The sequence below is a fragment of the Dendropsophus ebraccatus genome, chromosome 1 (assembly GCF_027789765.1).
Source record: "Dendropsophus ebraccatus isolate aDenEbr1 chromosome 1, aDenEbr1.pat, whole genome shotgun sequence".
Classification (NCBI taxonomy): domain Eukaryota; kingdom Metazoa; phylum Chordata; class Amphibia; order Anura; family Hylidae; genus Dendropsophus; species Dendropsophus ebraccatus.
Genome location: NC_091454.1, coordinates 191,125,084 through 191,139,461, shown reverse-complemented (window position 1 = coordinate 191,139,461; position 14,378 = coordinate 191,125,084). Strand labels below are relative to the sequence as shown.

At 42.2% G+C, this 14,378-nt stretch overlaps 1 protein-coding gene across 1 annotated transcript; it reads right to left on the bottom strand.

Moving 5' to 3' along the window:
- Window positions 1-388: 388 nt before the first annotated feature.
- Window positions 389-14,035, bottom strand: LOC138782644 (low molecular weight neuronal intermediate filament-like). The gene is made up of 4 exons (XM_069956817.1): window positions 13,261-14,035; window positions 3,692-4,012; window positions 3,301-3,425; window positions 389-2,401 (listed from the first exon to the last, which is right to left on the bottom strand). The coding sequence occupies exons 1-4, from the start codon at window positions 13,963-13,965 to the stop codon at window positions 2,122-2,124; spliced, it is 1,431 nt and encodes a 476-aa protein (XP_069812918.1). The 5' UTR covers window positions 13,966-14,035; the 3' UTR covers window positions 389-2,121.
- Window positions 14,036-14,378: the final 343 nt, after the last annotated feature.

Sequence of the window (14,378 nt, the reverse complement as noted above, 5' to 3'; positions counted from 1 at the left end):
GTCTTCCTTACATATCCACTCAAGTACCAACTTGGTGAGTCGAGATGAGCGCAACTTGAGCATGCTAGAGTCCAGTCATTCAGCATTTGAATAAGTTGAAGAACTTGGATGCAGCCTATAGATTTATTCATGTTTTCCTGGACTTTCTAGGGCGGCATCCAACTTCTTCAACAACCGGTATTTAAATGCCGAACGATTAGACTCGAGAGGTGCTTGAGTTGCGCTCATCTGTATTAGTGAGTCAATTGCTTGCTGGAGGATTTCTATAAACTGGTCAACTCTAATATCATTTCCTTCCCATTTCGGTCAGATGTTGGTAGCTTACTCTGTAGCAGTTAACAGGTATATAGGAAAAAGGGAAAAAACCAAGACACCGCCATGGTGTTACTGTTATCTTTTATTATTGTCTTCCAAGTCAAAACTCAGATCTACAGACAATATCATGCAAGGATTCCTCCACTACCACAGTGACCTGAACTGTACACATGGCTGATTCCACATTATGCTGGCCTCTCACTCATGATACAGTAATCCTACAGGCCTCGACCATTGGAGATTATTATATTCAGTACCTGGGCTGTATGTAAGCAGGAATTTCATACAGCACATTGAATTAAGCAAAAAGAAAAATCAATGCATATGGTGACTTTCATTGACCCTACTATGAATGAGCAAGATCACTGACTTATGATGATTTAAAGGGGGTTGTATGAAACAAGAGAAATTATGGCTACTCCCCAATGTTGAGTGGCCCTGTATCTGGAAGAAAGCAGATCTAATTTTCTATACAACCCCTTTAATAGTGAACACAGGTTCGGCCCACATCTTTGTCAGTGTATAGGACCATACTGATAGTAATAGCAAAAAAAAAAAACCCCATGATGTCTAGATCATAAAGCTCAATGTTACCCCAACATAAGCCTTCACCATACAATAACAATATATCTATAGAAAGGATTCACACAGATGGCCTCTTGAATGGATAGATGGACAGATCCTATAGGAGAGTTTTTACTAACATGTTCAAAGCACATAAACGGATAAATACACACCAGCCTGGAAAGTGACCCTTATGTAGTAACGCCGGATCCTGTCTAATCGGCCATAGAACAATACTGTTCATATACCTTTCCATTTTATATGTTCTACTGTCCAATCCTGTAATGTAGCACCCAGTAATGTTGCACCTTTCCTGCCGTGACATGTGTAAGTGGTAGTTATGGCAGTGATGGAAAGACTTGTGTCCAGGCAAGAAACACATGAACTGTCATGATTGATACCAAGAGATACATGACTGGAGCCCATGATAAAGGAGATCCACAGTATATCTGACACAGGACTATTAGAGCCCATTGCCTATCACTGGTGTAATCTCATATTGACTGATCCAATAAGCAAACCCCAACAACTTTATAAGCCTATAGACTTTTGTGTGGAGTATATGGTATGTGTATAGCAGTTGATGCAATTGGCCATTTACATAAGTAACTTTTGAACCGAATTTTTTAATGAGCAGTTATCATGGCCGATCTTAGTCCTTTCTATGGAAGGGGAAAGGGTGAGTATCTGCTGGACTTCTCCAGTGTTGCTTATCTTGTGGGAACACAATAGAGAGTCTGCTGTACATGGGCAATCCTGTTTTTCATAGATATTTGGGCCAATGTGTATATCTATTGCCCTATGCACATTAAGATTTCGGGCCTATAGCCTATATTTAAAAGTGTGGGCCTATAGCCATGGTCTACCGTTCAGACCTGTACACCCTATGGTTACTTATCATACATAAAGAAATGTGAATGTTGTGAGAAAATCTTACTTTTCATGGGCCACATATATCTGAAAGTAAGTTTATTTTTGCTGAATTTGATAACAGGCAAAGCTAAAACGGAACAATATAATACCAGTATATATTGTATGTTGTCATGAGAGCGATGTAAAATGGGATGGAGTATGTAGTAACTTCATTGAATATAGCCTGTCGGTGGCTCTGAGTAATATTTTATGGCTTCCTTTTTTAACCTGTGCTAGCTTAGCTGCAAAAAGTTGAAAAAGAATGGAAGAATGAATGGAAGTATTACTGTGGCAGGTATGTGGGCCTCAGCATATTGTAGCTACAGTAGCTCAGTTCTTGGAGGGGGTCTTTTCTGAGGTTGCTTCTCCTGATTTTGGTGCTTTGGGTTGGCTAGCACCCCCTCCCTTGCCTCCGTCGGATACATCTTTTTTCTCCTCTTTTTTCTCTTCTTTTTTCTCTTCTTTCTTCTCTTCTTTTCGAATGGTCACTGTACTTGAGGCATAACCCTTCCCTCCAGAGTAAGAGCCAGGGGAATATGGGTAGCCGATACCAAACATGCCACCTCCTCCCACTGTGGTTAAACGGGTCTCCTCCCCTTCAAGGAGTTTCCTGCAAATCAACAAAAACCTGGTTAAAATGACACACATACAATACAGTATAACAGTATATGAAAACTGAACTTAATCAGAGAGAGCTGCTGCCAGCCATAATACATGTTATATGGTTATACACTAGAGAACGGAAATATATGCTTTCCTAATATTCCAGATGGGGATGTGGGTAAATCTGCCATTGAAAGAATATAGATGTTGGGCAACTGCTATAAAGGCAAATGACATCATAACATTCATCAAAGTGATGCATGATGAGGATAATATGCATAGCGCTGTTTATTGTCCATTGTGTTTCTCTTAAAGAGGTACTCCAGTAAAAAACATTTTCTTTCAAATCAACTGGTTTCAGAAAGTTATATAGATTTGTAATTTACTTTTATTTAAAAATCTTGAGTCTTCCCATACTTATCAGCTACTGTATGTCCTGCACTAAGTGGTGTTTTCTTTTCAGTCTGACACGGTGCTCTCTGCTACCTCCTCTATCCAAGACAGGAACTGTCCAGAGCAGGAGAAATTTTCTATGGGGATTTGCTGCTGCTCTGGACAGTTCCTGACATGGACAGAGGTGGCAGGAGAAAGCACTGTGTCAGACTGAAAAGTATGTTCCGTATGTTCCTGCAGGACATACGGAAGCTAATAAGTATGGGAAGACTTGAGATTTTTAAATAAAAGTAAATTCACCACTTCCTGCAGGACATACAGCAGCTGATAAGTTCTAGAAGACTTGAGCTTTTTAAACAGAAATAAACTACAAATCTATATAACTTTCTAAAACCAGTTGATTTGAAAGAAAAATATTTTTTCTGGATAACCCCTTTAAGGCCATGAAGTCTGAAGTGTCATGTGTCAACTGATGGCAACTTTTCCAGATGGATTCCTATACAAGCCATTTACCTGTATGCGGCTATTTCAATATCCAGAGCCATCTTGACATTGAGTAGATCCTGGTATTCTCTCAGGTGGCGAGCCATCTCTCCTTTCGTAGTTCTTAGAGCATTGTCCAGTTGGTTGATGGTTTCCTAGAGAAATCGGTATGACATTGAAGATCACTATAAAGAAGAAGCTTGAAATGGATAACACAAAACATTGCTGACTATGAATAGAATCATTGTACCATATTACTATCAAGTATTCCAGACCATCTGTTATCTTTAACCAACTATAAGCTGATTTTTGTGTCATAAGTCGAGCCAGGCAACTTACTACCACTGGAAGAAGACTACACCAAATATCTTTTTCCAAGAATGAAGATTTCCTTTCTAACAAGACTTTGCACAAGTGTTACCTGCATTTGAGCGATCTCTTCATTGTTCCTGTCCTCCGCCTCCTGGAGCTGCCTCTCAAGTGATTCATTGGCACTACGTAGAGCGTCAACCTCCAGATTCCGGGCTTGCAGTTGTCTTCGGTATTCTGAGATCTCTTCCTTGGCCTGGCGTATGTTATCATTGTTGCGGGCGGCTTCTTGGGATACGTTGGCAATCTTGGTCTGGTACCACTCCTCAGCTGACTGCTGATTCCGAGTGGACAGGACCTCATATTGCATACGGATTTCCTTAAGGGCCGCCGTGAGGTCGGGTTTGCTGACCACATCCATCTCTACTGTAATCTGCAAGACAAAATGTCAAAAGATCTTTATATATATATATATATATATATATATATATATATATACACACACACACACACACACACACACACACACACACACACACACACATTTATAGAGTGGTATCATGCTCCTTCTCTACCTCTGTGCCAGACCACTCCATCTCCACATCTGCTATGTGTCAGACCACTATGTGCAGACAACTCCTCCACTAGCTACAAAACTTCCATTGTCTATCTCTGATATTGCCACGCCTTCCCTACCACTTTTCTGTGGAAGATCACTTTTTATCCACCTGTAAGTGCAAGACCACTAATTCTCTATCTGTGCTATGTGTCTGACCACCCTTTTTTACATCTCCACTATGTCTGACCACCCCCTCTCCATCTCTATTATGCCTGTCCACCCCCTCTCCATCTCTATTATGCCTGTCCACCCCCTCTCCATCTCTATTATGCCTGACCACCCCTTCTACATCTCCAATATGTCTGACCACCCCTTCTACATCTCCAATATGTCTGACCACCCCTTCTACATCTCCATTATGTCTGACCACCCCTTCTACATCTATGCTATGTGTCTGACCACCCCTTATCCATCTTCCCCATGTGTCTGACCACCCCCTCTACATCTCTATTAGGCCTGACCACCCCTTCTACATCTCCATTATGTCTGACCACCCCTTCTACATCTATGCTATGTGTCTGACCACCCCTTATCCATCTCCCCCATGTGTCTGACCACCCCCTCTACATCTCTATTAGGCCTGACCACCCCTTCTACATCTCCATTATGTCTGACCACCCCTTCTACATCTGTGCTATGTGTCTGACCACCCCTTCTACATCTCCCCCATGTGTCTGACCACCCCTTATCCATCTCCCCCATGTGTCTGACCACCCCTTATCCATCTCCCCCATGTGTCTGACCACCCCTTATCCATCTCCCCCATGTGTCTGACCACCCCTTATCCATCTATGCTATGTGTCTGACCACCCCTTATCCATCTCCCCCATGTGTCTGACCACCCCTTATCCATCTCCCCCATGTGTCTGACCACCCCTTATCCATCTCCCCCATGTGTCTGACCACCCCTTATCCATTTCCCCCATGTGTCTGACCACCCCTTATCCATCTCCCCCATGTGTCTGACCACCTACTCTCGTCACTTCTACCTGCCATACCAGTTAATTTCCACCTCTTCTATGTATGCGATCACATATTTTCCATGTCTTCTATGTGGCAACTGTTCACCTATGAAGAAGACTCTAATTTTCCACTTCTATGTGACCCATCACTCATTTTTTTCCACCATTATGTCGTCTACCATTTTGTTTTGCTATGCCATTCCTTCTTCATCTCTCTTATGTGCCAGACCCTTCCCCACCCCTGCTTTGTGCTAGATCACTCCTTCTCCACCTCTGCTATGTATAGCCCTTTCCATCCTTACAATTCTATGATAATATCTAAAATTATAACCATTCTATCACAGATATGAAAATTGTTTCATCAAAAGTAGAATGCTATAGGTCATACTAGGTCCTTACTAGTCCTGAAGAAATGTTATTACTTTCCTACTGCGTCCTCTATACTATTCCGATTATTCATGTCAAATTTAAATAAAGCTGAAAATCTGATTAATGGAAATCCTGACCCTTCATCCCTTCACCTTCTCATGACACAGCTGGCAGTGAAAGCGTTACGCCAATGACTGCTGACTATAAATCCCAGTGGAGAACCCCAATGAATTATGGGTAAGGCAAATGCATTAAATGAACAGCTGGACAGAGGGGATTGAGGGAATAAGTGCAGGGTGGACAGTGCGATCTTTAGAAATCTTATTATCATCCATCTCCCAGAGGAAACACTTGTGTGCTGAGCAGCGGAGCCTGGAAGATGTCTCTATGTGTATCCTGGCTGGACATTCCCATTTGTTCTAATGTTCTCACTGCAAGCTGCTGCGTCATTAGGCTATGTGGCGGTCAGTCTGGGTATCTTCAATATACTGTAAAAGGTATATACTACTGATACTAACACTGAGATACTGCTATGTCCAACCTTATATTCAGAAATATCTCCTGATTTTATTTCTTTCTGCTTGCTGTCAGTGAATGGAGACATTTTTGTTTTAATCCAAACGATAAAAAAGGATCAGTCCTGGTCTGATCGTCACAGCACTGATACATTGTAACAAAATAAGATCACAGCGAGAGAATTTTGTTGCTATGTTTAGTTTAATGAGGATACAGGCCCCCTTCACACTTCCGGAAAATCAGATTTCCTGATATGAAATCCAGATAGATTTCCTGACCCATAGGGTTCAGCCGAGCATAGCCACCCTTCAAGATTGGAAAATAGACCCGAAAATTACAGGACATATCCTATAATTGCCTAAAAAATTATAGCACGGATGCCCCATAGAACCCTTATTGGGGCAACTGGAGCTGGAATTCCGGCCGCATTGCTTGGCAGCCCAGGCCAACGCCTGTAACCGAACAAGTGCTGCGGGGTGCTGACGCTAGACCTTTAACTGTACGCGCTCCTGGTTACATACAATATACTCTATCTTAGGCCTACAATCAAATCTGAACCAAATGTAGAATATGCATATTAGGACACATTCACATGCGACGGATGGGTCCATTGCACAATGGGCACAAATAGGTCCTGATAGATCCCATTGACTTTAATGGGGTCCATCTGGTTTCTGCAATGGATATCCCCCCAGCCCCTCCACCACTCCTTGCCCTGAACAGAGTTCCAACGCACATGTGACCCTAGTCTTACATCTACTCTGCGGTTATACGGGTGGAAGCAGATAGTTCTGTTCTGCTTCAAGGATGACGAATGAAGAAGATCTGGAAAAAATGATTGATTCCTCAGTGACACTTATCAAAACTCATCCATGTGATTAAAGGAGTTGTCAAACATTAGAAAAACATGGCTGCTTTCTTCCAAAACCATTGCTACATCACAGACTTTGCATGGTATTAGAGGTGTAACTTTTACCCTATGGAAAGGTGTGGCTTTGTTCTTGGGGAAGGGGGGGGGGGGGGTAAGCATCCAAGCTTTTTGGTTAACAACCCATTAAAATGTACAAGATAGAAATAAAGGGGGAGATCTATCAAACATGGTGTAAAGTGAAACTGGCTCAGTTGCCCCTAGCAACCAGTCAGATTCCACCTTTCACTTTCCAAAGAGTCTCTGAGGAATGAAAGGTGGAATCTGATTGGTACTAGGGGAAACTGAGCCAGTCTCACTTTACACCATGTTCGATAAATCTCCCCAAAGGGTCTGCTTTTTCCAGAAACAGTGCCGCTCTTGCCATGGGCCATGCTTAGTATTGCAGCTCAGCCTTATTCAACTTTTAAAGGGGTTATCCAGCTTTTAAAAAAAAACATGGCCACTCTTGTCTCTAGTTTGGATGCAGTTTCGCAACTTAGTTGCATTGAAGTGAATGGAGCTTGATTGCAAACCACACCTGAACTGGAGACAAGAGTAGTGTTGTCTCTGAAAGAAAGTGGCCATGTTTTTTTAATGCTGGATAACCCCTTTAAGGGTCCTTACAGGGGTTTTTCCAACAATTGACATTTATTAACTATCTGCTAGTCTGAGTACTGGGGGCTCCACTTCTGGAAGAGGGGTCCTGGCTGATCATGCATGCTGCCACTCTATTCATCGTCTAAGGACTGATAGAGATAGCACAGGACAAGCCTTGTCTGTTTCCGTCAATCCACAATGCTTGACTGCTGCTTTACAATGTGATCCTGCAATGAGGAGGAATATAACATATCTAGCAAATCCACCATGTTATGCAGCTATACAGAGTCCGGAGCTGTGTTACTGGATAACTAGGCAGATTTATCAGTCGTGACCCTAGGACAGGCTGGTGATGTTCCCTGTGCAAACCGTATTAATGGACCCTTTGGTTGTCACTTAGTTTTCCATAACACAATTATATCTGGGACATGGCTGGATGGAGTCTGACAGAAGAGGACAAGCCAAGGACTTGTATGAAGAAGGACGATCTCCACAGATACCAGCCAGAATCCATTATGGGAAGAGGTTTGACAGATGAGAAAATGTCCATTACGGTAAAATATTTTAACAATAGAAGTATACAGAAGTTTTCTATTCCCCAATCTGACAGCTCTATGACTTTATATGATCACCTGTAACAGTAGATGGGATGAATCAAAGTGACAGATCACAGCTAAAAATAGCAGAGTCAATGCAGAAATCAATGCGGAAAAGGACGGAGCACAGGACAAAGGAATCGTATGGACAGCTGTTTCTCCTGAATGTATTACACAAGTATATCAGAGATCATCTTAGCTCCTGGATTAGGATGACAGAAGACATTATAAGCAGGAATATTTTAAGGGGCAGATGGCTAATCCTGAATACACTGGCCAAAGAGGTAAAACAGGCGCTGAAAGGTCAAGAAGACATATACGGGAGCCTTATTAGAACTGGTGTAGTTAACAAAAGTGACCGATCAGACTTTATTTTTTTTATGCAGCCTATGGCTTCTGGTTTATCTGTATCCATGTTTTCCAGGTAGCCTTAGGGCTGCATCCAATTTCTTCAGCCACCGGTAATAAATTGCTGAGCATGCTCGGGATTCGCTCACCTCTACACTCAATGCATTCAATTTAAAGGGAATCTGTCACTAGGTTTATTCCACCTTAAATGAGAAATGAGGGCAGCATAAACTAGTGACAATGAAAATGCTGAACACATCAGTGTACTACTCATCATTTTGTTCAGACGTTCTCCTAATATGCAGGAGAATAGGATTCTTGCCACACCCCTTCCCCCACCCTCCATCTGCTGATTGACAGTTGCTGACAATACACAGCATGGATAGATAACTGCCAATCAGCAGCTGGTGGGCGGAGTTTTCTGCTTCTCATGAATATCAAGGACTGCTAAGGATACCCACATAATGGAGAGGACTGCATATTATCCATGTTATTCAGGAAGATATCTCTGAATCAGCTGCACAGAACAATGTAAGTTATACATCATTCTGTTCAGCTTCTCTGTCACTAGTTTATGCTACTCTGAGATAGGACGGCATAAACCTACTGACAGAGTCTCTTTAAAGCTCTAAACAGCTTCCTCCAACAACACTTTTCTCTTCCTTATGCCACCTTTTGGTTACTTTAGATTACGTTGGATTACTTTATGCCAATATTTTGTGCCAAAAGGATGGAGCATGTCATAAAGAGGTCTCACATTTGTCCCCTATCTTCTGTCAATGAAGGCAACGATCATGTATGCATCCATTGGTCTAAAAGCTATGAGTGATATATATGGAGATATCAGGTGCTGGTGTCTTCTCTCTAAGCTGGTATGCTTATTAGAAAGTGGTAGGAGATGGCAGCAGGCACTCACCTATCTGCTTGGATGAGAATATTACATTATATACCTAGGCCTCTTCTATTATGTACATAATTGATTATGTACCTAGGCTTTTTCTAGCATCTAGCATTATTGTAGTCATACCTCCCAACTGTCCCTCTTTTGGAGAGACTGTCCCTACTTTTGACCCACGTCCCTCTGTCCCTCTTTGCCCCTTACATGTCCCTCTTTTTGACCTAGGAATTAGATTTGCATTAATAAACTTTTTCTGTTGCTCTAGAAAGTGTCTGGTTTCTTACTGAATAATAGACCCAAACTTGCATATTATTCTATTGTGTGGCACAAGCTGGATCCTATAAATCGTTATATTCAGATGAATCATGTGACATTATGACCCCTCTTACACATGTAGACCCATTAAGTTCTATGCCCCCATACACACATCTGTAGGTGTTACAGATCCGTCTTGGGGACATTATCTGTGCAAAAAAGAAATTGAGACATTAAGAAATTAATTGTGCGTCTGTGTGGGTCCCTGTAAACGTGGACAGTTACCGAAACACGGATCCTGGATGTGTGAATGCCTCCTTGAGTTGAAAAGTATAGAAATCTCTGAAGAATTTTCCTAGCGTGAACCACAAGTGTCCCTCTTTGGCCGTCCAAAAAGTTGGGAGGTATCTTGTAGTAGCGGTCCGGAGTAGAGATGAGCAAATTTACAGTACAAAGTCAATCGCTTCGATAGCTCAACAATTTGCTCCGCCCCAGGTGCCTGAAAAAGCTGGATCCAGTCTTGGGAGAAGTTTTCCAGGACTGGATCCAACTTTTCCAGGCACCTGGGGCAGAGCGGCATGGACTTCAAAGGCAGATTGCTGAGCTATCGAAGCGATTCACTTTGTACTGTAAATTGGCTCATCTCTAGTCCGAGGTCTCTTTCATGCAGACAGAATATAGCAAAAACTTTAATATTCACATCCACAGGCTGCTATGTAGGTGCAGGACAAGCTGAGAGTAGATTTTGCCACAGGTGAACCTAACCAGGTCTATTAGCATCTGCTTTTCTGCGGCACACATTGTACCTTTGTTCTGCTGTACGCCCACACAGAGTCTTAATAGCTTCAATGAAGATGTCTCATAGAGAAACAGACAAGATAAAGCTACATTGCCTGAGTCAACCACAACGTCCCAACGCTCTATCATCGTCACTACACAAATGAGACACATATTCACTTAAAGTGATTGCTTGTCATGGGATCCCAGATGTTCCTTTCCCCATTCTCCTCTATGAATACTAATGTACTGTATTAATCACATACAACACGGTAGGGCGTTACATTTACAGGCGTATGCTTTGTACATGTCAAAGAAACAATTTGGGTGGGAATCGTGAGTGGGGGATTCAATGACAAAGCATAATAGTGGGGAACTGCACTAGAGCATGATGTGCTAATCTTATAAGGTTGGTGCATCAGGGGTTGCCCATGTGCCACACACAATAATATACAGCTAGGAGCTGGCATAGATTTTGGCTAAATTTGTGCCCATTTCCTCTTTCTACTAAACTCCGCCCAAGTTTTAAAAACTGTAAAGCATGACATAAAAACCACCCAAAAGTCACAAGTCTTCAACTTTTGTGCCCAGATGACAGGCGTACAACCAATAATACATTCTTCCCATAGGACACAAGATGTAGATCAGTCTAACGCATTAGAGAGCATCACAGCAATGGTTTCTGCTGAGTAAATAGAGAAATATCATTTTTCACACAATAATTGACTCCCTGCTTGAAACCCTTTTAATGGCTGACAACAGGGAACAACAGCTTTGTAGTAAAAGTAAGGGTGGTGGACACAGCTTTTTTTTTTTTTTTAATACCCCTATTTTTTTTGAGCAGCTAATTCTTATTAACATTGTAAATAAATATGGAAAATGGAAAATTTTTGTATTTCTTTGTCATTTTTGGGGTCTGTGTTGGTGCACTTGTTACCACTAGTTATAAAACGAATGTCACAAATACGGGAAAAATTATAATAATATAAAAAAAAATATATATATACATATATAAACACTACAAAAATAGGTAAAACAAATGCCACTTTTTACAATTGAAAAAAAAAAACTAGCTGACAACATAGCATGTGCAAATGAGCCCGAACTATTGTATAAATTATATAACGCCCACTATGGGGGATATATATATATATATATATATATATATATATATGTTTGTGTGGCCTTTCAGCACCTTAACACACGGAGCTGTGTCCGTTTACACTAAGGTGCCTTTAAAATGCCCTCTGTGCCATACTGGTCTTTGTTAAAGTGGGTGTGGTACTGCTGAGTTAATCTGTATTGGATCCAAAAGCCATTACTGCAGCATGGTAAATCAATGGATGGATCCCTCAGCGACTGCCAATATCTTACCTCCTGGAAATGTTCAATAATTAGAATATTCTACATGTTATATACAGCTGCAGCCATCAGTATTAGAAGCCTGGAATGTATATTGTCACAGTCACACCTGTGTGTCCCTGTGTTTAATTGATCTATTATAATTAATTTGAAAATATTTATCTTTCGTTCCTTCCCACCATCAGTGCCGGGATCAGTGTCTCCTGTGGTTTTTCTTTTATGAAAAGTGGGAACACATCCAGAAGAGGAGACTATGGGGCTTTTCTTTTCTCTCTTTGGGATTCTCCCTCACTAAACTAAACTGCCTTGTAATGGAGGTTCCCAGTATACTGACATCTGCCAATATCTGACACTAATGTTCTATAGAATTCTATCTATCTATCTATCTATCTATCTATCTATCTATCTATCTCTCCAATACATATGTTGGATGTATTCCCATCCCTTCTGGATTCAGAAATATGTTGTGACAAAGCTGCTGGAACTTATTGTCCCCTGTGGTTCTTCCTTTCTAAATATTTCAGCACCCTCAAGTTCTCCAATTTCATCTTCAGATTTGGTGTCTTTGGTCCAACCCCTCGACATGATCCTGCTGGATGTAATGTGAGTACCCATCGTAGGAACTACTTCCATATGGATCACATATATTTTAGCTGTCAAGAAGATGCTGACTTGTAACAAAGGTGAATATGTCATACAGGCAACTCTATGGAGGGGAGGACAGATTCAGCACCATATCCAATCTATGGAAGCTTGCAATGGACCCCCCCCCTCTTCAAAGTTGCCGTAACAATAACAACAAAAGATGGCAGCACCAGCAAAAGAGCCAAGTCACTGCACAAACTAGCACCAGCCCCTCCTTTCCAGATTGGGGTGTGGTGGCCATTGACTCTCTGGACACTTTTTTTGTACAAAGTTTAAATATTATAAAAAAATAAATAAATAAAGAATAGTTAAATTATACACGTGCTCTAGAAGACCATATGCACCTGTCTATATTGCCCAAACCATATGGCCAGTTGCGACCTTCCATGCTGGGCTCCTGGTACCCTCCCCCCTCCTTTGTAATAACCTTCCATGTGCCACACCGCACATGCAGCAACTCCCTCTTTCTATGAGAAACACTTTCTGGACAATTCTTTGACTCTCAATGTCCTCTGGATAATGGATAATACATAATCATTATCTTAGACTTAGGACTCAGGATGAAAGTCCCCAATGATATATAAAGAGAACAGTAACATACTTTTACACCTGACATAGTGCATCCTGCTTGTATCTCGGTGCAGTTATGTATACTGATATTAGGATATTATTAGTGCTTTGGCTGTAACCTCTGGATGTATATTACTGCTACAATCTGTTACATTGTATAGAGTGTCAGATCAGGCTATACTCACACACTGCCCTCCTCCCTTCCCTGCTGGAGCCACAGCCCTGGCAGACACCCCTTCTTCTCCCATGGGACCCACCTGAGCCTCTGTCACCGCAGCCTGGAGCTCAGCCACCTCTTCTTCGTGAACCTTCCTCAAGAAGGCCAGCTCATCCAGCAGGGACTCCACCTTCTTCTCCAGCTGCAGACGGTCCAGGGTGGCCTGATCCACATCCTTTCTAAAGTTCTTCATAGCATCTTCAGCCTCTTCCCTCTTGCTGGCCTCTTGCTCCAGTTTCTCCTGCAGTTGGTGCACAGCATTCTCCAGATGCTGACAGTCAAGTTGGGCTTGGTCCTTCTCATGGAGTTGCTCCTCAAGCCTTGACCTAAGCTCCCTGATCTCCTGCTCATAGACCTGGCTGAGCCTTGAGGGCTCTGACTGCCTTTGCCTCAGCAAGGTCACCTCTGCCTCCAGTAACTTGTTCTGCTGCTCCAGGTTGTGCACCTTCTCTATGTAAGTGACAAAGCGGTCATTGAGACCTTGCAGTTGTTCCTTCTCATTGGTTCTTACAATCTTCAACTCATTGCTGATAGCTGTGGTCTGGGGCAAATCATAGTCCACCTGGTGCAGGTGGCTGACAGGGGACCTGCTGATCTTCTTGTAGGAGGAGATGCTGGTGTAGGTATCTCTGGGTCTATATGCTTGAGAAGACCTTGGGTTGGAAGTATACAGGTGGCTTGATGACCTGGGAGATTCTCCAAATATCTTCTTATAGGATGAGGTGTAAAGATCCCTGGAAGTCATGGTTAAGCCTTGAAGGTGGGTGTGGGATGCTGCTGGTGATGGCTGAGGATGAAGTACCTTCCTTCTTCCCCTCTACACACAATGCACACTGCAGACTTCCAGCCTCACTTTATATACACACATTGCTCCAGCCACCCATCCCAGGAGCTAGCCACTCCCAGCACTACAGCATGTGCCCTGTCTATGCAACATCCTCTGCAGTTATCCCATCCAGCCTAGGGAAGGGTTAATCAATTCAGAGCACTGCTGCAGGAATACAGCACCATTCAGCACTTAGTGACATACAGTAAAGGCTCAACCCATACTGGGCTATACCTGCTAACATAGGAGCCTGGATAGAGACAGATCCTATAGTTCTATATGTAACAGATTTAAGAGTCACATATTGTGTAAATTAAATACAATATAGTATA